Here is a 24,774-nt window from a genome sequence, read left to right as displayed (position 1 = left end):
AGCATTCTAACAGTAAAATATTTTCAAAGTCCAATGTTTCCAAAGCAAGTATCTCTTTCTTTGTAGGCACCATTATAATAGGCATTAGAGATATGAACCTCTTTGTCAACTCAGTAAACCTAGATGATTTTTACATAAAATTTCTCCTTACAACAGAAGGATTTCAATTTAATACAGACAGTATGGAGGGGATATGTCTCATTTATATTTACAAAACATAGATTTATGTTTACTGAAAGGAACAATCCTTGACACTAGAGTTTGCCTACTAACGACACATGTCTTTTGTCATTACCTTTGTATCCCTGGTCTGTTTCCCTGAGGTCAATCACAGTAATTGGTTTAAAAGTTAAATCCCAAAGACGAATACAACCATCTCTGCCACCAGTAGCAAAGCCTTCTTCACATGCATTCATGCTAAAGATTCCTGCCTAGAGAAGAATAAAATTTAACAAAATATACTTTTTAGCAGTCCACTATGTGAAGGTAGAAACCCATTTTAAAAGCTGTTGAGATGAACATGAATAAACAAGTATGTAAGAAAACAAAAATTTTTAGAAATAAACCTTCGTAAATAAATGAATTTAATATATCTGCAAGGTGATTTTAATGATATGGGCATAACAAGAGAAATTAAAATTACACCTTATACCAAGTGTAAAAATCAACTATAGACAAAATTCTAAGTGTAGAAAAATCAATAAAATATATTTGAGCATCAGAAGAACACTTATGTAACTTTGGGCTTTGAGAACTCTTATAATGCATGGCAAAAGCTACAAAATTAAAAAAAAAAACTTTCATATTATCATAAGCAAAGTCAAACAGACCACAATGTGCATGACTGTGTAAAGATTAATATCCCTAATATATAAATGAATAAAGAAAATCTAGTGACAGTAACACAAGTAAAGGACAAAAACAGATAGGAATCAAAATTAAAATACGAAGTTACTATTTTCACCCAGAAGACAAGTAAAATTCACAATAGTAGTCACATTCTGTTTGATGAAACTGGTATTTTTATAGACTAATGGTGAAATGTGAATTTCTACAATATTGTGGAAAAGATTTTGGTATTTCTAGTCTTTAGGCATTTTGCTTAGAGAAAGTCCTTTCCAAGTGGTTCTTTAAGGCATTCAGGACGCTTCTCCATGAGATCTTGCTGCTGACAAAGTGGCAGCTCTGTGTTCTCTAGCTGCCCCCACTATATGAAGAATCCAAATGCTAAAAAGCACAGATCAAAAAACACTTAGTTTTAACAACTTTTTTTTCTGATTTGATAACTTATTTTTATAAAAAGTTTGTGAGGCATAAAAATGAAATCTTTTCCCATTTACTTAATGAATCAGTAGTATTAAAATTTAAAAAATTGTATTTTCTTCCTACAACCATCCTCAAATTTCTCTAATGTAGTTCATCTAGAATATTTTCAGGTTGAATTTAGTTTTTTTCCAACACAACTTTGAGGAAGATACCAAACCAAAGAAATAGTTTAAGTAAAATATTAATTTACTGATTTAATAAATGACTATGTCTAAGCACATGTTTCTTCATTGAAATCTTGAAAACAAATTCAGTTAGAATAGCATTTTTCAAATAGTTGAACTGACTAGAGTTTATTATGTATACTTTTGTTTTAAAACAAGCAGGTAAGTAGTCAACATTTCAAAGTATTTAAAATACATATACTTACAGTATGAGCTCCCTGTATTGTTCGTATAAGATTGATTCCTTTCCAAACATATATATCCCCATTGAGTGCACCAGAATATGTCAATTCATCCCTTGCACAGGCCAGGCACAATATTGTCTGAAGGTCACCAGTCTTACCAAAGACACCTCGTTTTGGAGTCAGAGCATTTCCACACAAACTCCAGAACTAAAAGGTACATGACATAATTAAATTACCAAACAATGCTTATAAAGAAGGTAAAACAATTTCAGTACTCTGATACTATATTAAAAGCAACAGATTTAGGGCCTCTCTAGTGGTGAAAGGGGTTAAGACGCAATCTATGAAGCTATCTGCACCCACTGAAGCACGAGTTCGATCCCTGGCCAGGGAGCTGCCCACATGGTGAGGCAGACCTCTCCTGGCTTGCACGCTGCTCTCCTCAGCAGTGTATTTCTATCAATATGCCTGTTCTGTTTCCCACTCTGTCTCTGGCGGATCCCTCACCCCCACACCTCTGGCCTGTACCCCAATTCTTGTATACATAGGTAAATCTTTTTTTTAAAAGCAACAGATTTAAATTATCTAAGAAATTCCCTTGCGATACTATAGCTTTCAGTGTTCACAGCCTCATTCTAGTAATGTCAATGGCTATGTTACAGAAGTCATGTTTCAATCCTTACCTGTGAGATAAGAGGGGAACTGACCTAGGTTATTTTTTAAAGATTTATTTCATTTATTTATGCATACATGAACTGGGGTACAGGCCAGAAGTGTGTGGGGGAGAGAGGATTCACCAGAGACAGAGTGGGGAGCAACAGATAGATCCACTGAAATACACTGCTGAGGGGAGCAGCAGGCGAGACAGGAGAGTTCTGCTGCACCATGTGGGTCACCTCCCTGGCTGGCCAGGGATTGAACTCATGCCACAGTGGCTGGCGACAGCTTGACAGTGCTGAGACTTAACCCAGGCGCCACCAGGGAGGCACGACTTAGGTTCTTTTAAAAATGTTTGCCTTAAGTTTCTGAAAACTACATAAAACGTGGGGGTATGGGTGAGCATAAAAATGAAGACAGCATACAATAGTATGAAAAAGGACCAAACCTGGTGTTCAATCTCTGATGGAGACAGTAAAGATGAATTAAAAAGATTAGATGCTTCTCTCATTGACATTTTCAAAGTTGAGCAATTCCTTTACTTGTAAAGCTTAAAAATAATATACACATTGGAATGATTTGTTCATTTCTGGGAGAAGATATGGAAGTCAACATAAATCTTCACGACTTAAGATTTTTATTATTTTATGTGAATTCAGGTAAATTTTAATGGTTTGCAAAGAGAAATAAACAAAAATGGGCCCAGGTAGGGTTATATAACATAAAGAGTTTTGCATAAGAAAATTAAACCCAAAGAACAAATTCAACTTTATAGTAAGTTAATTATCAAAGTACTAAAATATTATATACTTATCTTTAAGATATTATTTAAAGACCTAAGGAACTTATTTTAGAGTCTGAAGCTGCAAAGAACTAAAACCTGTGATACCTACATATGTAGTGGTTGCTACTGTACTGCTCAGTGCAATGCTGGAGCATCTTGGGGACTAAGTTTCCTCATTGCATGTGAAGAGCATCTCCCTACTAGTCACTGTTTCTCCCAAAGGAAAAAAAACTGTAACTCATAGTGAATATATAGTGTGTTTAGTTTACTTGATAAGTTTTTTTTTAATCTGAAAATGGAACTTTTAGCTTTATTTATAATAAAAACAGCAGTAAGATTTCATACTAATTAATTTGTTAATAATTTATCAAGCACATAATATATACTAAGTACATGTGAAACATCACCTTGTTGATCTTTGGTGAGCAAGACAAAAATTTTCTCTCTACTATTAGTACTTAAACTATTTACCGTATGCCTAGCACAGAGTCTTTTGCCGTCAAATATTTGCTGAAAAAATAAAGACTTAATACTACCCATCTATCAAATCAGTACCAGAATATCAAAATCAGAATTACAGCAGCAGCAAAAGATTCTTTGGAGAAAATGCAAACTGAAATGAGCATATCAAAAGAAGAATATGAACACAGAGCCTTACTAGGCATTAATTGATACAAGGAACTGTCATATCAGATAGACATAAAAGTATTTTCAGAGGAAAAGGATTTTCAGTTTGCACCAGTGATTTAAAAGCAACTATAAACATGAAAATGAATAGTACCACTGACTATCTGGACTTCAAAATCTGACCTATCATAAAACAAAACTCAGGCCTTTCATAAACAAAGTAAAGAGCGACTCTCAAAGGCTGAGGTCAAACCAGAGAATACAGACAGAGGAAAAGAGAACACTTTAGGAAAGCTGACCATGTGCTAGGCACTATGTGCACTTGAATACATACTATTATACCTTACTTAATCATCAGCTCTCTGAGGGTAGTAATGGCAGTCACAGTTCTACGGTATAGAAAAAGCACAAAGAGGGTAAACAAGTTATCCTATGTTCAATCGCTAGTACGTGGCAGAGCCAACTCTATAAATGCTGCTTCTACCAAATTGTTCTATCTGTGAATGAAACCTTTTCATTTACTTGGTTTCCTATTCCTGCAGTTTACTTTATTCATGAACCATGGAGAATCAAGATGAACACGTAAATCCCACTTCACTAGATTATGAATTCCTTTGTGGAGAGTGGTTTTTTTAAGTCCCTACTCAGACCTATCTTCCTTACAGTGCCTCACACATACTAACTTGTTGATAAATATTTGTTAGACTGTAGGTAAGAACATCAAAAACACTGACATTTTTAAAATAAGTAGTCAGAATCCAAAAACTATCCTAAAATTGTAAAGAGTGAAATATATACTTAGCAGCAGAGAATGACTAAACATGACTATTATAAAATAAGACCCTTTGAGTACCTTGATATGTTTTACACCACAGCTGACAAGTTTATTTGGCTGGTACAAATCCCAAGAAATATCAAATATCTGTAAACAAATCAGATACATGGTTAAAATACTTATTTTGAGAGTCATTTAAGAACACTGTATAAAAGATCAACAGCCCAAAACTCAACCTATTATAAAACACTATCCTTCAGTAAATAATAATCAGAATAACACTCCTCAAATCTTATGAGAAATAAACTACGTAAATAATAAAACTATTTTTATTATTTCCATAATCACTCTTTATTAAATCCAAAGTATTAAACACAGAAATATAAAACCCTTTGACTTGCCCATCCAGTACCCATTAGAAACCCCAATGGAGAATGCTTACTCTATCAGTGTGACCAGGAGCCATAGACAACATTTTGCCCCTTTTCCAATCCCAAACACAAACAGCATTCTTTGAATCAAGTCCAACTGAAACCAAGCGCTGATTATGTCCAAGAAGTCCAGGAGGGAATAAAAGGGCAAACAAAGCAAAGAGAAACCAAATTACAAATGGCAAACACATTCTATTCATGGATTTTATATACATCAAAATGTGTATGTTACACATTTATATTTATAGCCCTCATAAACACTGGATGCATTTTATCCTGTTAATATTTGCACATATGTGCAGTTTTTCACATTAAGTAACAAAAGAAAGATTTATATTTCTAACAACAGGATTGACAAAATACTCAAAATCTCTTTCTTGGCAAAAACTAGAATGCTAGGTAAAATGTAAAAACATCTTTTTAGATGCACTCCTGATCTGTCAAGGAATTAAGAAATCTGAGAACAAAAACAAACTGATTGCCCATGGGAATCCTGGAGGATAAAAGAGCGCCCACATTCACTTTATCAGTGGAATCCTGATAAGCCTGATATTTGTTCTATAGGTTGAACAGGAATTAAGAAATAAACTTGGGACCTATCCATGGTAGCGATCTATAGTGTAGAATTTTGACTCAAGCAGTGAATGTGTCAGAATATGGGAAAACAAGAAAAAATCACTTTTAACAGAAGGGGCGGCAACACATGAAGAAGGAAAAAATGTCCCTGAAAAGCTGTGAAGACAAGCCTGTAGGGCCTAAATCCACATTAATCATGAATTTCTCAAGTGGGAAATTTCATTCAGCGTGGTCCTAAGGGCTACAGTCTTCAAGCACCTTCAACAAAGTAGCTTAGGCTAAAATATATGTGGAGAATTGAAACATCAATTCACCTCTCAAAGAATTCCTACAGGTAGAAAATCAATAAAACTGAACATAATGAGTGCCCCTTCCCCCTACCAATAGCCATGAGAAATAAGGGATCACGACTGAGAACTGTCACAGCAAAACCAGTGCTGCAAAAAACATCAGACACTGAAATTTTCAAATAATGCAAAACAAGCTTAATCTGAACAGAAAAATAAAATTAAGCAAAGAATGGACTATAAAAAGTATCCAAGCAGATCTGGAGAAGCACACAGAAGTATTTCTAGAAGTAGAAAAAAAAAATTATACTAAAGGTTAAATTGAAGAGGTAAGTGGGGGATGAACAGACACTTGAAAAGAAGTGGAGAGATGGAAAGTATGAGAGAGGTTAAGAAACATGTTAGATGTAAGTCCCTCCAAGAAGCAATATCTGGGTCTGAAGTTGCCTTCCTATCATAAACAACTAGGAAACTACACAAAATACATGAAACTAAAGTTTCCATAAATTCATAACAGGAAATGAAGCACTGTGAACCTGGAAAGACAGCCCCAGATTCACCTAGAATCAATTTCCAGACCACAGCACAAAAAGGTGGACTCCACATCCATAAAAATGCAAATTTAAGGTATGTTTTAACTACAGGAGTTAGTAAAGAACGATTGAAAAATTAAATCAATAAAGGTTCCCACTGTCTTCACAAATATTGGAAAATAACTATTTCTTAAAATTAGTACATATGGCCAAAATTTTAAATAAAAATTAGAGATTTGTGTCTTACCTTTGGAGGGTTATTAGAATTTTAAATGGAGGCTATTTAACAGCAACCCCCATCCCAAAAGTGGACTCCAGAGTTCAGGCCACGCTATTTAGAATTTCCATAGCAAAGAAAGCACTCCCAAACATCTTTGCAAGCACAGCATGAAATTAATGAGGTCACACAAAAAACAAAATCTGATAAAAGAACAATTAATGAGACCTAAAACCAAACAATTCCCAGAGATCACAAGAGATCAGGGTCAGTTAAATCCCCAGTAGTAGAGAAATCTCTTTAGTAGGCATCCCAAGAAGTTCACACCTTACAAGTAAGGTTAAACCAGTCATCCTGGATGAAAAGCTACTCTAGTTCTGCCCCCCCCACTACCCCCCCAAAAATTAGAAAGCACATTTTTTCCCAAGGGTCAAATTGAGTCACAAGGAACTATCTTCCAGAACAAAACATTTTCAAGGCATACAGCAAAAACCAGCATTCAGAATGTAATATGTACTATGTCCAGCATTCAATTAAAAAAGAAAAATACTGTACATGTGAAGAAAGGAAATTGTGGCCAATAACCAGCAGAAAAATCAATGAATAAAAACAGAACCAAGAATCACAGGTATGATTTAAATTAGGGCATTAACTGTTAAAATGAAAAAGTTCAAAGATTTCCAAGGATAATAACTAATGCTTAAAAGAAAAATCTTACAAGCAGTCAAATAAAAAAGGACAACTAAAGTATGAAGGAACAAATATTATTCCAGGTTTCTCATCTGAAGCTATTCAAGTCAGAAGGAAATGAATAAACTTTTTAAAGTACTTAGGGGGGGGCCTCCCCGGTGGCGCAGCAGTTGAGTGCTGGGTTGCGAAGCTGCCCGCAGCCTCTGCAGCGCCGGTTCGATCCCCGGCTGCTCCCCAGCCACTGGAGGAGGGTCCCACATGGCGCGCAGACCTCTCCTGCCGCCCGCTGCTCCCCTCAGCAGTGTACTTTGGTCCTTCTGCCTGCTCTGCTCCCCGCTCTGGCTCTGGAGAAATCTCTCGCCCTCCTGTGCTTCTGACTGTACCCAGTGCTTATATAAGTAAATAAATAAAGATAAATCTTAAAAAAAAAAAAATAAAGTACTTAGGGGGAAAATATCAACAAAGAATTGTTTACATAGCAAAATATCTCTTGCAAATTGGGTCAAAATAAAGTCTTTTTCAAGCAAACAAAAGGTGAGAAAGTTCATCATCAAACAACATATACTACTACAAAATATGACAATGGAAATTTCCTCAGGAAAAAAGAAATGCCAAATAGAGACTTTTTTCTTGTTTTTAAATTTCTTTTAAAACTGGATAAAGCAAAAATAAGTTATTACGGGGTTTGCAAAATATGCAGAAGTAATGGTAACAACAGCACAATAAATAGAAGGAGAGAAAGGAAATAGCAGAATACATGTTTTCTTCTCACAACCTTTCCAGGTGCCAATGAAACATGAAGATTACAAAATTTTGAATCACAAAAATAAGCCTAAAAATTTTTTTTATTAAAATATGTTCTCTTATGAAAACAGAATTTAATCAGAATAACAGAAAGTTATAAAGAAAACCTTCCAAATTCGTGGAAATTAACAATATACTTCCAAGTAACTAAAGAGTCAAAGAAGAAATCACAAAAAGGATCAACACACACTTCGAAAGCACTAGTTTAGAAATAGGGGTCAGCAATTATAGGTCAAATTCTGCCTGTATGTTGTTTTTGAGAATCAAGTTTTACTGGAACAGTTACAACCATTCTTTCACAGGCCATCTAGCACTGCTTTCATACTACAATGCCACAGTTGCTGCAACAAGGACCATGTGACCCACAAAATTGAAAATATTTACTTATCAGCCATCTCCAGTGTACAACATGGGTTCTGGGATCTGCCTGCGTATGCCAGAACACTGGCTCCATCTCTCACCAACTGGATGACCTGAGGCAGTTATCTAATTGCTCTGTACCTTAGTTTCCTAACCTATTAAGTGGGGACAGGAGAAGTACCTCATAGGGTTAATATGATAATTAACAAATGTATATCTATGAAGGCGTCAGAAAAGAATATGGTTAATGCTATACTGATAAATGCCTGGTAACATCATTATAAGTTCACCATAACCATAATTCGCATTAAGAATCCATGTCCTCTACCTGTCTGAATGAGAAATGCCCTCTAGTACCCACTTAGAAACAACTTCTGCAAAGTAGAATTACTATTTAAATCCCCCAAATAGGTAAGTGAAAGCGCACATAAAAAGATACAGAATATAGTTTGTTATGATTCTCCACCAACTCAGACTAGCGGAAAGTCCGAGGGAACAAGAGGTTGATTTGCTCCTCCTGAGCCTTCAATATTTGTGAACTAGCTAAAAAGAAGATACCCCTTCTAATCCCTACACACAGTACGGGGATTAAAATTTCTCCAGTGTAAAGTGAAGACAAGTCAGAGGGACACCGTCCTTTCTAACACAACCTCTTCCCTGACTCAGCTTCCCACACACACACACAGCAAATCACAATCAGCTAAAAGTTTTAAAACTCCATGTGTCCGAACAGACCCTCCAAACATCTGGCTCTGTAGAACAGAAACAAGAGACCTAGGAACACTTCCTCTGGGCACACTTCCTAAGTATGTTAAGCAATAGCAAAGAAAAAAGAGATGGAAATAGCCAAGCAAATACTATCTCTTCTTCTAGACTGTTAGCAGTTTTTACTTCACCATCTTTTCTAACATTTGAAGCCTTGGTAAATGACAGGGAAGATAAAGTTTTCCAGTAAAAGTAATATTTGAACCATACCTTGGAAAATAGAGGAGACAGGTAGAAAAGTAAGAGGAAGCACTTTTCAGAACTAAGGACACCAAGACAGACAATGGTGCTTTCAGGACAGAGCTAGTAATTCAGAGTAACTGAGGGGAGGAAACGACAGGAGAGGTGGCTGGAGATGTAGTCAAAAACCAGGAAAGAGGTAGATGTTTTATGTTTGTTTTTGATACAGTAGGAATAAGGAAACAAACGTGAAACGTGTAGTATACAGTATATCTATAGGACCTTCCAAGGGGGTGGTATCCAGAGTTGAGGAAAGAAGCTATGGCTACTCTTAACTGACATGGGGGTTAAAGTCATGGATCTAAATAACCACCCAGAGGGAATAAAAGAAAAGAATGCTACAAACCTCCCAAGGAACACTGACATTTAAGAAGCAGACAGATGAAAATATTCCTATGAAGATAATTAGGAAGTAATAGCTAAATAGGCAGAAAGAAAACCAGTTAAAGAAGCTTCTATCTAGCATCCCAAATTGCCCCCTAATCTTATTCCCAAACAAAATCTTGCATGTGTCCACTAACTGAATTAGAAGTATTTATTAACCACTTCCAGCACACTAAAATACTCAAGATTAAATAACCTAATAGACATAGATATAGCCCATGAGTTTCTGCAACTGATAACAGGTAATTTAAATCTAAGAGATAGTGGTATGTGGGTCCATGTGATCTCAGTATTCATCTTATAAAAACAAACTGTTATAATGTTACAAAGTAAAATCATAAATTTTGCAAAAGATGAAGGACTTAATGGAGTAAATATTGGTCAAATCATCTCTAAAGCCATTAGAAATTAGGATTTTTTTTTTCTAACTAGAATCTTTTATTACTTCTAGGCAGGGCAACAGAAGAGAACTCAAATATGATACAAGAGTCATTTGAGATCGAGCTAGATATCAAGATATTACAAAAGGTCCAGCGAATTCCTCTAATAATTTTGTGAAAATGAGTTTCTGTATAATTATGTGCTAAAAGTCAAAGATAAACTAAAGCAATTTATTTTATACCAGAATAGAATTGACAAAATTAGGTTAGAATAATTACACTTTATTCTTAGTTCATTCTATAAACTAGTAGAGTTAGATTTTGTTAAATATGAGAAATGTGTTTTATAAATTTTATAAATTATGGTCATGTTTTCAAGATAAAGTACCAGTCAAATTTCCCCTCCTCCTACCACTTTCTCCCATTTACTATGAAATTTTAGTTTATATTTGATGTGGGTTTATATAAATAGCCTTTTCAGACCCTATTATACTCAAGAAGGCAGACCTCTAGTGTTAGGATGGATGGATATTCAATCCATTTAGAAGAAAGCCTCTGGGAACAGAACATCTAACACTACTGTGAATGGAAAACTCATTCATCTGATAAAACTTAATTGAGCACTTAGTTTCAAATCTTGTAGAAAATCCAAAAATTACACAATATTTCCTAGCTAGCTTCTCAAACAGTTCATAGGTATTAGTAAATAGAAAAATGTTATCATATTTTTAAACTAAAGCATTTTCTTATAACAATTTCAGAGATACTCTTCTTAATCTTTAATTGATAATTGATAATTGTTCTTTATAAGCTTTAGCTATTCTTAGGATGGATAAATTCCTTTTGAAATATAAATAAACACCTCCTAAGTTCCATGTTTGGGAGGCAGTAGAGCATTGTGGTTAAAAACATGAGCTTTGGAGTGTGACTGACCTGGGTTCCCGCTCTGGCTCCATTTACTAGCTGTGTAACCTGGGGCAAGTTATTTAACCTCTCTAAGTCTCAGTTTCTTTATCTGTAAAATAGAGATAATAATAGTATCTATTTCATAGGGTTGTTGTGAGGATTAAAAGAGATAATGTAGGCGGAGCACAATGCCTGGCACTTAGTATGTGTACAGTAATTTTAAGCTACTATGCTTTCATATGCTTAACTTTTAAGTAACACATTCTTATGAAGATTTGTGATAATAGAATACATGTACCCAAGACTTCTTACAAGTTACTTAATATAAGCGAAATGACAGACTTTCAACTAGTAAAGTTAGTTTGGGCATGATTTCCCCTTGAATATATAAAAGACGTATATAAGAAAAGTTCCTTAGCAATGCAATATGTTACATTCAGTAAGGGCAATTTTAAAATGAAGAAGAAAACATCTACATTTTAAGTAAACAGACACTTAAAACATACTGAATTTCGTAATACTCTTGGCAAATGATTTTTAAAAAAACATTTGTATAATAAAATTTAATCTCCTGTGAAGTAGGTAAGAATATTATTTTTATCCTTTAAAAAAAGAAAATTAAATTGTGATATGAGGACATTAAGGGACGAATTAAGGTTCTGTAATAATTAAGGTTCTGTAATTGCCAATCACTGACTGCTACACCATATCAAACCTAGAAGCACATGTTATTCTCAAATAAGAGGTTCTAGTTATAGATTCCTTACCAGATTCTTACCAGAAAGTCATATTAATTTATGCTATTAACATATTCCTCAGAGTTATTAAAGATATATATATACCTGCTATATCTTTTTCAAAGAAACAGAACATGCTGTATTCTATTTCTGTAAAATCTAGATTTACAAGATTAATTTTATGAATTGAAAAGTAAATAATTAGAAGTTTCTAAACATCAAGATGATTTTTAAGTCTAATCTTAGTCTAAAACTTTTTTAAAGACTATAAATTAATCACATCTGCAAAATTCAACCTCTTACCACTTCTTAAATGTACTAGATATAACAATTTCCATGAAAACACCACAAATAAGAATATTTTTTAAGATTTTTAAATCACTGACTAAAAGTAGATAATTTGGGAATTGATAAATACGTGGAAAGAATTATACCCTTTATATTGGCTTTGATTTTACATAAAAATAGTTCATATTATAGGAACTATCATTATTTTCAATAAACAAATATAATTTTAAGAGCCCTTTAAAATAACTGAAAATTAAAATGTGTACAACGCTACTTAGAGAAACTTAAATTTGTCCTAGCAACATATACTACCCACAAAATTGTTAAATGTGAAAGTTTCTAGAACAACCAGTAATAGTCCACTGAATTTGAATCTCTTTGGCTTTCATACTAGTAATTAATTCAACAGAAAAGCTTCTGATACAATGAGATAAAAACTTTTTTCTTATTTTCACACACACACACACACACACACATCTCTCAACCACCCACTCTCTATTTCCACCTTCTTTTCAATTGTCTTTCAATTTAACATGTATAGATAATCATTTCCTACAGCACATTTAAAAAACATAGTTTAAGAGAAAAAATTAATACATACCTGTCCATCTAGGTCAAATGCTAAGCAAGCTATACCATGTGTATGAACATCCTTTAGAACTGATATGGTCTGTACAGTGTATGAATCCCAAACACAGATATAAGGCTCTTTCCCAACTTGTCCTGTTGCTACCAATACTCGCTCAGGATGCAAAGCAAGGCTGTAAAATAAATAAACAGACTTAAAAATTGCTTACAGAACTTTAAAAAGGGTTGGTATATGTAAAATTATATACATCAATATGAAAATTAGACTTTATCCATTTAAAATAATTTGAATTCAAAATGACTTGTATAAAAATCCACGATATGAATTACTACTTCAATAATATATGATAGTTAATGACAAACTTCATAATTCCCATAATATGTTATTGTATGTAAACTTCTCAAGAAAATCTCCTAAGGCATCAATTGGACCATTGCAACAAATTTATTATAACCCCACTACGCGCCACTCTTTCATTTGGTATTCATCTATTTTTAAGCTCTGTCTCATTTTATTCTTTTATTGGATAAAGGACCAAATCTCAGTGTCCCCAAATAGCATTTAATAGCACTCCTATGAAAACATTAATACTTAAATTATAAATTCCATTTAAGAAAAAAAAAGTCACCTATAATTCACAGAAAATAGTTTATGAATATTTAAAAACAAGACAAAGACTTAACAGTTGGTAATGTTTTTTGTATATCAGCAGGTGAGTAAATTCTCCTTTATAAATTTTTCTACATGTAGGTTTGGATTACCAGATTCACCACTGGGATTCACCATTCCATCATGGTGGAAGATGAACCGAGAGGGTAAGTTAGATAAGTATGAAAACAGAATCAACTCATTCTATGTAGGGAAGTAAGGGACAGGGAGGAGTCTAAGATGACTCTTGGATTTCTGGTGTGGCATCTGGATATCCTGAGTTGGTATTCCTCAAAGTAGGGGATACTAAATGAGTAACATGGGCAGGGGGAAGATAAGTGGGAATGGAAGGTTGGTTCAACATGTGAAAATCAACCAGTGTAATATTAATAAAGGACAAAAAGCCTTCACATATATTCATCTTGACAGTTGGAAAAACAGAAATGCAGAAAAAGCATTTGACAAAAATCCAACCCTGTTCCAGATAAAAACACATGAGTTAGGGATTGAAGAGCATTGCCTCAACTTGATAAAGGGCATCTATGAACACTCACAGCTATGTCACATTTCATCATGAAAGCCTGAAATTTTCCCTTTTAAGTATAGGAACAAAGCAAGGATGCCAGCTATGCCATGTCCACTTAACATGGTACCAGATAGCCTTGCCAGGACAATTAGGCAAGAAAAAGAAACAAAAGGAAGAAGTAAAGATGTATTTGCAGATGACATAATATTATGTAAACCAACCAAATAAATTCCAAGTAGAGCTAATAAATGAGGTCGGCAAAGATGCAAGATCAACAGAAAATATTACTTGCATTTCTATATATTAATAATGAATAATCTGAAAAAATCAAGCAAACAATTCCACTTATAATAGCACCAAAAAGAATAAAACTTTGGAATAAAAATTTTAAAATACAAGATATGTACAATGAAAACTGTAAAATGCCATCAACTTTAAAAGATCTAAATAAATGGATATCATGTTCTAGGTTTGCAATATTGTGAAGATAGCATTACTTCCTAAATTGATCTACAGAATCAACACAATTCCTGTCTAAATACGTGTTGCCTTTCTACAGACTGATTCTATAATACAGAAACGCTAAAACGATCTTGAAAAAAAAAATTGGAAGACTCATGCCTTCTAATTTCAAAACTTACTAGCTTATTACAAAACTGCAGTATGGTAATCAAGACAGTGTGGTACTGGTCCGTGGGTAGACAGGTTGATCATGGAACAGAATTGACAGTGCATAAATAAATACATTTATGGACAAATGACTTTCAAAAGGGTGATGCCAAAACAATTCAACAGGGGAAGAACAATTTTTTTCTATAGATGCTGCTGACATGTCAGACTATACACCTGCACAAGAATGAATTTGGACCCATACATCACACCATATACAAAAAAACAATCCAATTGTCTGCATCAAACACAACAAGTGTTGGTAAGGGTGTGGACAAAAAGGAATCCTGTACACAGTTGGTGGGAATGTAGACTGGTTCAGCCTCTATGGAAAACCATATGGAGACTTCTCAAAATGTTAAAAATAGATTTCCAGCAATTCCACTCCTAGTATCTACCCAAAGAATGTGAAAACACTAATTTGAACCAATATGTGCAAGTCTATATTTACTCAACATGATTTAATATAGCCAAGTTAGGGGAACAAGGTAAGTGTCCAAGGACAGGTGAATGGATTAAGAACATATAGTGTGTGTACGTATATGTGTGTGTGTGTGTGTGTGTGTGTGTGTGTGTATCCCAATGGAATACCACTTGGCTATTTTTAAAAAAAAAGTAACATTGTGCCAATTGTAATAACATGGATAGAATTGGAGGGTATTCTGCTAAAGTCAGTCAGGAGAAAGACAAATATCAAATTATTTCACTCATATGTGGAATATAGAAGAACAAAACAAAGGAACAGGCAAAACCAACCCTAGAAATTAGACTGCAGAACTAAGGCTACCACAATGGGGAGGTGTGGAGAGCAAAGTATGGAGGGGACACAATGGACTGTGGTGGAGGACTATGAATGTGTTTGTGATGGATGCGGTGTAGTAAGAGCTATACACCTGTAACACTGAATCATATTTGTTGTTGTATAAAATGTTAACTCAATAAAAATAATGCAATTTTAAAAAATCAGATCATTGGTTACCCAGGAGCGGGCAAAGAGGCTTAATAGCAAAAATATATGAGGGAACTGTTTGAGGTTAGGGGAATAGTCTACTTATTGGGGCCTCCCCTGGTGGCGCAGCTGTTGAGCACTGGGCTGCGAAGCTGCCTGCAGCCTCTGCAGCACCAGTTTGATCCCCGGCCACAGGGTGAGGGTCCCACATGGCGCGCAGACCTCTCCTGCCACTCCCGCTGCTCCCCTCAGCAGTGTACTTCATCAGTCTGCCTGTTCTGTTCCCCGCTCTGGCTCTGGTGAATTCTCTCACCCTCCCGTGCTTCTGACTGTACCCAGTGCTAATAGTCTATATAGTGATCATAATGGTAACTACACAATTATTACATATGCCAAACACATCAAAATGTACACTTAAAAAGATTCTTGTATGTAAATTATACCTCAATAAAGCTAATCTTTAAAAAAATCAAAATCAAAATGTTAATAACTAAAGATTTTAAACTCTTAGAAGAAAACATAGGCACAAATTTTATTGACCTTGGATAAAGTAATGATTTATTAGATAGGACACCATAAGCAGAAGTGACAAAAGAAAAAATGGACAAAATAAACCATCAAAATTAAAAATATTTGTCCTTTAATGGAAAACCATCAACAACATGTAAATATAATTTACAGAATGGGAGAAAATATTTGCACAGCATATATCTGGTAAGGGTTGTATTGAGAATATATAAAGAATTCTTTCAACACAACAACAAAACCACAGCTAGGACGCCCCCCCCCCTTATTTTTTATGGGCAAAATATTTGAAAAAAGATCTCTCCAAGAAAGATAAAAGAAAAGGCACATGAAAATTTACTCAATACTACTAGTCAGCAGGGAAATGCCAGTCAAAATTGAAATGATACACCACTTCCACAATCAAAAAGACAGTATTTTGTCAATATATATGTAATATTATTATCAAGTATTGGTATGGTTGTAGAGAAATTACAACCCTCATATACTCCTTGTGTAACTGTGAAATGATACACCCACCTTGGAAAACAGTTTGGCAGTTCTTTAAAAATTTATACATAAAGTTGCTGTAAGATCTATCAAGTCTATACCTAAAAGTTGCTAAAAAAATGAAAACATGTCCACACAAAAGTTACACATAAATATTTATAGCAGTATAATATATCCAAAAAGTGAAACAATGCAAAAGTTCCTCACTGAAGCATAGAAAAATAAAATGTGAATATTTATGTAATGGAATATTATTTGGCCATAAAAAGTTATGAAGATATACTGATACATGCGGCAACGTGGATGAACCTTGAAGATACATTAAATGAAAGAAAACAGACTTATTAAGGTCACACATATAATATGAATTCTAGTTATTTATAGCATTCCCTTATTATTTTCCTTTTAAGGTCTCTGGGTCTGCAGTGACATCCTGATTCATACTGGTCATTTCTGTCTTCTCCATTGTGTTTAGTCTAGTTAGAAATTTATCAATTAAATCGGTCTTTCAATGAACTAGCTTTTGGTTTGATTTTTTCCCCTGCTATTTTGCTGTTTTCATTGATTTCTGCTCTTTATTTCTCTATGTTTGCTTTTGGGTTTAGATTGCTCTTCTTTTTCTAGTTCTTAAAGTGGAATCTTAGATTACTGAGCTGAGATCTTTTGAAATATCATATATGTGTTTAATGCTATAAACTTTCCTTCAAGGCTTCAGTTGAATCTCACAAATTTTAATGTTGTATTTTCATTTTCTTACAGCTCAAAATATTTTCTGATCCCCTTGTCTTCTGAGTTAATGATTTTTATGTTTATATAGTTATGTTCAGAAAACTTATTTAATTGCATTTTTGTTGTTGTTGAGGCAACGGTTTACAACACTGAATATTAGAGGTACAGATTCACACCTCTCAGATGTGTGTTACCACATTACACTCACCACCAAAGCAGCCATAATCCTCCACCATGGTCCATTGGGTCCTCTCTTCCCTATGCTCTCTACTCCCCCAAATCTGCCTTTCTGGCAGCCCCACCTCTACAGTCAGATTTCTAGGGTTTCCTTTGGTTTAATTTTATTCATTCCTTTGCTTTATTTCTTTATATTCCACATAAGTGATATCATCCAGTATGTATCTTTCTCATTCTGACTTATTTCACTTATCAGAATCCCCTCCAGTTCCATCCAGATTGTTGCAAAAGGCAGATTTCATCTTTTTTAGTAGCTGAGTAGTATGCCATTGTGTGTATATACCACATCCTCTTAATCCACTCATCATTGGGCATTTAGCTTGTTCCCATAATGTGCAATCCATTCTAATCACGTTGCAATGCACACAGGCAAGCATATAATCCTTCATATTAGTGTTTTAGTCTTCTTCAGGTAAATTCCACCTAGGAAAGGAACTGCTGGATCATGTGGTAGATCTATTTTACTGTTTTCCACAGGCACTGGGCCAGTCTACATTCCCACCACCAGGGTACAAGGTTCCTTTTTGTATACGCCCTTGCCAACACTTGCTGTTTCTGGTCTTTTTGATATGAACCATTACAGAATATATTTTAAATGAATTCAATTCTTTTAATTGGAAGCTTATTTTATTGGATATGACCTCTATTGATAAATGTTCCAAAGATCACTTGAAAGGAATGCGGATTTTGCTATTGTTGATTTAATGCTGATTATTATTCTACAGCAGTAAGTCTTTGACCCTGGAATTTCATGCCTTTGCCGATATTCAAGAAACAGTGTCTAACTTACAAGTTTATAACAATATATTTGAAAAATATATCCCAGTGTTTATTAGTTTTCTATGCTGTTGCAACAAATTACCACAAATTTGCATCTTAAAACAACGCAAATTTATTTTCTCTTAGTAAGACAGAAATTCAGTTAGTGAGGCTCAGCTGGGTCCTCTCAGAGTCTCACAAGACCAAAATCAAAGCATCAACACAGCTTCATTATTCCTTTTTGAACTTTCTGAGGATGAATCACTTCCAAGTTCATTCAGAATGTCAGCGAAATTCAGCTCCCTGTAGTAAAAGGACTGAGGCTTTTGCTTTCCTGCTGGCTGGCAGCGGGAACTGTTTTTCCTAAGGCCACCAACATGTTCCATTGCTTTGGTCACCTCCTTCTTAACAGCACACTGAGTTCTTCTTGGCTTCTGCTACATTACTGACTCAAGCTGAAGGAAGTTCTCAGTTTTTAAGGACTCACATGATTAAACTGGGCCCATCTGGATAATCCAGGTCACTCTCCAGCTCTTCGGGTCCTTACTTCTTCAAAGTCACTTGTGCCAGTAACAACCTATAAATTCCAGGAATTAGGGAGTAGATATTTTTGGGAAGGAGGTGTAATTTGGATACCATACAGACTCAGATATAGAGTTTTAAATATTCCATTTCTACAGCTTTTTTTTTTTTTTTTTTGCTGTCAACTTCTAACATTTATTTTTAGAGCATTCCCCTTTGCTTCATGTCATGCGTTATAATAGCAGCTCTAAATTCTTTGATAATTTCCACCTCTACATCATTTTGGAGCTAATGACTAATACCTTGTAAGATAATTTTGGTTTATATCTTGGACATTTTGAATATTATTTTGTAAACTCTACGTCCTATTAAAATCTAGAGAATTTTTATTTTTTGTTTTGTTTTGTTTTGTTTTAGCAGGCAAGCAATCCAGTTAGGTTCAGAGCACCTACAAGAATCTTCCTTCTGTGGTTCCAATGTCAGTTTAATTTTTGAAGTCTTCGCAATACTCTCACATGTGCATTCCACAGAGGCCAATCTGAGACCTGGATGACTGTAATTTAATTCTCAAAGTCTTCAATATGTTGTTCCAACCATATGCAGCCTGGAGTAAGTCTGGGACATCAAGTATTGCTTTATGAAATCCTCTTTTTGAGTTCTTTGCTCTCCACAAATTTCATCAGACGCTCCATCTTCAAGGGCTCCTTCTTCAATGTACTGTGACTGAAGTCCAGAGTATGCAACCCCTGAACTGGGTCTGCCTCTGGGCAAGAAGCAGTGTGCCTCTTTCTTAATTAGCTGGTTGGTGTCATTTTGTGACACTGCAAGAGTTCTTGATAGAGTCTGGCTATAATTCTTTTTAGAATTCTTAACTCAAGTAAGTGTTTTCTAAATATGTTTCCCAGATTTTGAACTATTTTTTCATTTTCTTAACTTAATTTTATTTATATATATGTTTTACATCACTGTTCTTAATTTATTTTTCACAATTTTTTTTAAGATTTATTTATTTATACAAGAACTGGGGTACTGGCCAGATGCGTGGGAGGGTGAGAGGATTCACCAGAGCCAGAGCAGGGAACAGAACAGGCAGACTGACGAAATACACTGCTGAGGGGAGCAGCGGGTGAGACAGGAGACGTCTGCTGCGCCATGTGGGATTCTCACCTGCTGGCCGGGATTGAACCCACGCTACAGAGGCTGCGGACAGCGTCACAGAGCGGCGCTCAATGGCCTGCGCCACCAGGGAGGCCCCTTAATTTAAAATTTTAAAAGGAACTTTATTTTGCACTAATCTTAGACTTACAAAAAAAGTTTAAAAATAGTACAAACCCTTCTTTTATACCACACATTGCATCTCCCTAATATAAACATCTTACATCATGGTACAATGATCACGAAGAAGAAATTACCATTAATAGCATTAACTAAACCATAGACCTTATTCAAAATTCACCACTTTTCACAGTAATATCCTTTCTGTTCCAAGATCCTATCCAGGAACCTGACTGCATTTAGTTGTTATTTCTCATTAGCAACTTCTAGTCTGTAATATTTCCTTAGACTTGTCTTTCATGACTGTACATATCCCTCCAAAGAGCACTAACCAGTTATCTTGCAAAATGTCTTTCAATTTGGATTTACAAGATGTTTACTCATGACTGGAGTCAGGTTATATACTTTGGCAAATAGACCATGAAAATTATATTTGTCTACCTTATCGCATTATATTAGAGGAGTTTAGGATGTGACTATATATAATTACTGATGATGTTCACCTCATTCCTTTGGATAAACTAGTACCTACCAGGCTTTTCCACTTTGAAGTTACTACAAAGTTTCTCTTTGTAGTTTGTATTTTAGGGGGGATTTTTTGAGACTATGCAAATCCTATTTCTTTTCAAACTTTTATTCACTAATTTTAGCATCTATTGGTAGATTTTTCCTAACAGTAACTACTGTAGTAGTCCCATAATGTGATCTCCCTATTACCTTCTTTTCATATCTCTCTCTGTCTTTCTCTCTCTCTCTCTTTCCCTCTCTCTCTCTATATATATATATGCACACGTGTGTGTGCACATACACACATAGAAGAACTATCTTTTCTTGTTTATCATTGTTTACAACTGCTTAAATTTATGAATATTTATTTCATTGCAAGGGTCAACAAACATTTCTGTAAAGAGATAGAAAATATTTTAGGCTTTGTGGGCCATACAATCTCTGCGACAACTACTCAATTCTGCTTCTGTGAAACCAAATCAGCCATAGATAATATGCAGACTGTGTGATTTCACTGACAGCAGTATCACCTTCTGTCAAATTTGGGGTAAAATTTGGTTCTTGTGGGGTTATCTTACTCTTTTATATATAAAGGACAAAATATGCATACACACAGATACACACACACACAGAGTATATAATTGATAGACAGTATACTGGTATTAAAATTTTGGACTTAGGGAATTAAGAAAAAAATACCTAAAGAGGCTCCTTAGGGTGTCAGAATCTTTTTCCCAATAGAACTTTTTTTTACAAAAATAGATGTCAGGCCTATTTAGTGGACAATCTACTTAATAACTCCTGTTTTACCCTATAAATCAAAATTTAACACTATCATTTATTTTGTGGCTCAAAATTCTTCCATCTTTGGTCTTTACAAGATCCTTCAGGTTAGTTCCCCTTTTACTTCAACAAGCCACCATCTCTTTTGTGCTTATTTTTGTCACATCCTAAATATTCTAGATTCCTATACTTTTCCTGTTCTAGTCTTATAATCAAATTCTCCAAGAAACCCTCATTTCTTTTATTGGAGAATGGTGTTTAGAGAACAAGACCTGGTACTATATGTGCTCATTATCACTGGAGTATTACTAGTATTACTCCCTCTATACTGTGTCTCTGCAGACAGAACTAGAAAAAACCGTATGTATATACGTATCTTCATATTTATGCTCTACATCTATCTGTATATGTATTTAAAACCATGTGTTCATATTGATACTTATGATTCAAATTCCAAATAACAGGGTCCATTTAAGACTTCACTTTCCTTATAACTACTTCCACAAAGAATGAGAAATGAGATCCTCATAACAAAGTATATTTACTTATTTTGTTTCAGTATATACAAAGTTGATTCAAATTGCTTTCCCTGTGAGAAAATAAAAATATAGCACTAGTTACAATCCTTTTTGTCTTTATCCTTAAGAGTATCAGAATACATATTACATGTGTCAGACACAATGTCAATAGTCACACAATAGATGACCTGATCAGGCCTATATCTGTTAAAGAAATTGAATCAATAATTAATAACTTTCCAAAAGAGAAAGCACCAGGACCAGATGGGTTCACTGGTTAAATTCTGCTAAACATTTAAGGGTGATACTGTAGACATGAAATTCAGGAGTGATTAAAGCTTCTGTACCAGTTCTTGTTGCCGTTGGCCAATATTGTAATACCACGAGCCACCTGTAATTAAAATAAGGTCCATCCTGGTCAAGATATTGGCTAGATGTGACCCCTTGCCAGTCCTATGCTGTCTCAAAACACTAACTCATATTGAAGACTGATGGAGAACACCTGCTTGTCTTAAAGAGAAGCCTGCTAGTTGTTAGTGGCAGCATATCTGATTAGTGGCAACATGGAGTCACAAGCCCTACAAAACATATCCCGGCTACCTTGCCTTGACTTAACATGAACTAGTACTATTTCAGTTGTCCATGGTAATTCATCCATTTTGGAATTTCATAGGGTGGGTAATTTGCCCTTTATGGGCATTTATATAACCCATCAAATATTAGCATAGTGGATATTTCTGACTACAGATCCTGGCAGTCAGAATTTATTAATGGAAAATCTTGGCTTTTCCAACATCCAAATCCCTCAGCCAGGGTCCAATCCCTGCAATTGTTCTGTGAGTCTGTTGACTTGTTACAGGGCAACCCCGAGATGAAATTGGTCAGCTTGACTGTGGGTCCTCACCCGTGTGCTTAAAGGGGACTTATTTATAATGAGACTCAACTGCAGGCACACAGAAAGGCTAATAAAGGGTTTATTTACAAAAAGGGGAAGAAAGGAATAACTCAGGGAGAAAGAGAGTGATAAATTGGTGAAAGTCTCCTACCAGTCCTGCTGAGCTAGGACCCCCGAAAGCACAGTGAAAGCCGGTGAAAAACCAAGCACCCCCAAGACCCACATGTCTGGTTATGTACCAAACCTGGCAGCTTAACTCCACACTCAGTTCCCAGCAATCCCCTTGAATGGAGATAACATTATGGGATTTGTAGTTGGTGTTTTGGATCTCTTTGGTCTGGGATGGGGCCCTTAAAACCTGTTCGTGGATGTGTTCAAGACATCCTTTCCCCACAACAGATCATCACCTGAGGCATTGGGTTCCACCTTACTTGGTATCATACAGGATACACATCACTTTGCCCATTAGGTAAATCTTCCAAATCCCCAGTGAGTATTTTTCTGGATGGATGGTGCTAGCCAGCTGTCTTTTAGTGTTTTCAGTCTCTGATAATACTGAGCAGATTCATCAACAGAAAACCACAGTAAGGACTGCACATTTTTGGTAATAAATCTCCAAACAGGATGTCCTACATGGAGGGACTTTAGACAAGTGGTCCGAAGTTTTTAAAGGGGTCTCAACACTTGCCAAATTATTCACATTGTTATATAATATATAACTGTCAATGAATAAATTTGGCTAAGACCTAAGGATTTTTTTTTCAGGTTGATTTTCTAGCCCACCTGCTAAATATGGATTACTATTGTAGGGGCAGGAAGGCCCAGAGCAGGAGCTCTATGACCCGAGCAGACGGTGGAGAGTCCTGAAGCCCTCGGTGGCTTTTTCAGGCTTTTATTGAATTTACCAGGTCCATGGCAGGCAGGGGTGCTGGGAGGCTGACAAGCCTCCTAGCTCCCGGCGAATTTTGACTCTTTCTGGGCTCTTTGGGCATTCTCTCATTCTGTTGCTTTCTTATTCTCTGCTCTACTTCTGTTTCTTCTCTGCTGCTTCCACCACCGCTACTCTTATTCTCTTCTGTGTTGTTGCCATTCTCCTGCTGGTTCCGTTCCCCCTTGACACTGCCCTTATAAGCCCAGTCTCAGCCCAGGTGTACCCACCTACGTATGCCCACACCCCACTCCAGGTGCCCGCCATCAGGCATGCATTTAGGATCACAGGGATCCATCGTTAGTCCTAATGGCGGGAGGGCAGAAAAGCCTGATAATCACTTTTTCTACAACTACTCTGTCCAGAGCCACGTTCTTAAGCCCTGGCTACATATTAGAATCATCCGGGAAGTTTAGAAATTAAAAGTAGAAGTAAACAACAACAAAGACAATATATCTGAGATATATACCCTAAGCAAATTAAATCTGAATTTCAGGGGTGACACTCAGCCATTGGTGGTTTTATTACTTTTGCTTTGTCTGTAACACACCAGCTCTCCAAGTGAGTCTAATAAGCAGCTGGGCTGAGAATCAGGAGTCTGGAGCAGTCATTCCCAAACTTTAGTCTGCATCACTATCATCTGGAAGTGATTAAAATGGGTTGTTGAGCCCCATAACTAGAGGGGTGAAGCCTGAGAATTTGTATTTCTAACATGTTTACAAGTGACTTTAACGCCACTGGCTAGAGGAACATACTTTGAAAACCACTGATCTGGAGTGTGCTTTTCAGTTTTAATGTGCTCACAAATTACCTGAGAACACTGTTAAAATGCAGAGTGCCTGTGCTGAGAGTTGAGATTTGCATTTCTAACAGGGTTTCCAGGTGATGCTGAAGTTGCTGGTCTCAGAACCATACCTTTCAGTAGTAAAGATCTAGAGAGCTGCCAACTGTCATTTTTTAAAAACCAAGCAAACTTGAAGCTACTGGATGAAATTCTGAAAGTAGCCAGTTTTGTATACTAGTAATGACATGATTCATTTTGACTTTCTTCTACTCTCCAATTCCCCTGGAAACACAGTCCCTTGCAGTCTCCTGATTACAATGTCACTG

At 35.6% G+C, this 24,774-nt stretch overlaps 1 protein-coding gene across 2 annotated transcripts in view; it reads right to left on the bottom strand.

Moving 5' to 3' along the window:
- The window catches only part of EML5 (EMAP like 5), a gene marked incomplete at both ends in the record, with an annotated part of 117,208 nt that overhangs the window by 86,850 nt on the left and 5,584 nt on the right, over positions 1-24,774 (bottom strand). For both annotated transcript variants that reach the window (XM_084240585.1, XM_084240586.1), the window contains 5 exons: positions 296-431; positions 1,697-1,882; positions 4,597-4,665; positions 4,961-5,059; positions 12,718-12,877. In XM_084240585.1, coding sequence (XP_084096711.1) covers positions 296-431; positions 1,697-1,882; positions 4,597-4,665; positions 4,961-5,059; positions 12,718-12,877 — 650 coding nt within the window. The remainder of the gene's footprint in view (positions 1-295; positions 432-1,696; positions 1,883-4,596; positions 4,666-4,960; positions 5,060-12,717; positions 12,878-24,774) is intronic.

Source organism: Talpa europaea (genome assembly GCF_964194135.1).
Source record: "Talpa europaea genome assembly, chromosome: 8".
NCBI classification, from domain to species: Eukaryota; Metazoa; Chordata; class Mammalia; order Eulipotyphla; family Talpidae; genus Talpa; species Talpa europaea.
This window is presented reverse-complemented; position numbering and strand designations above follow the sequence as displayed.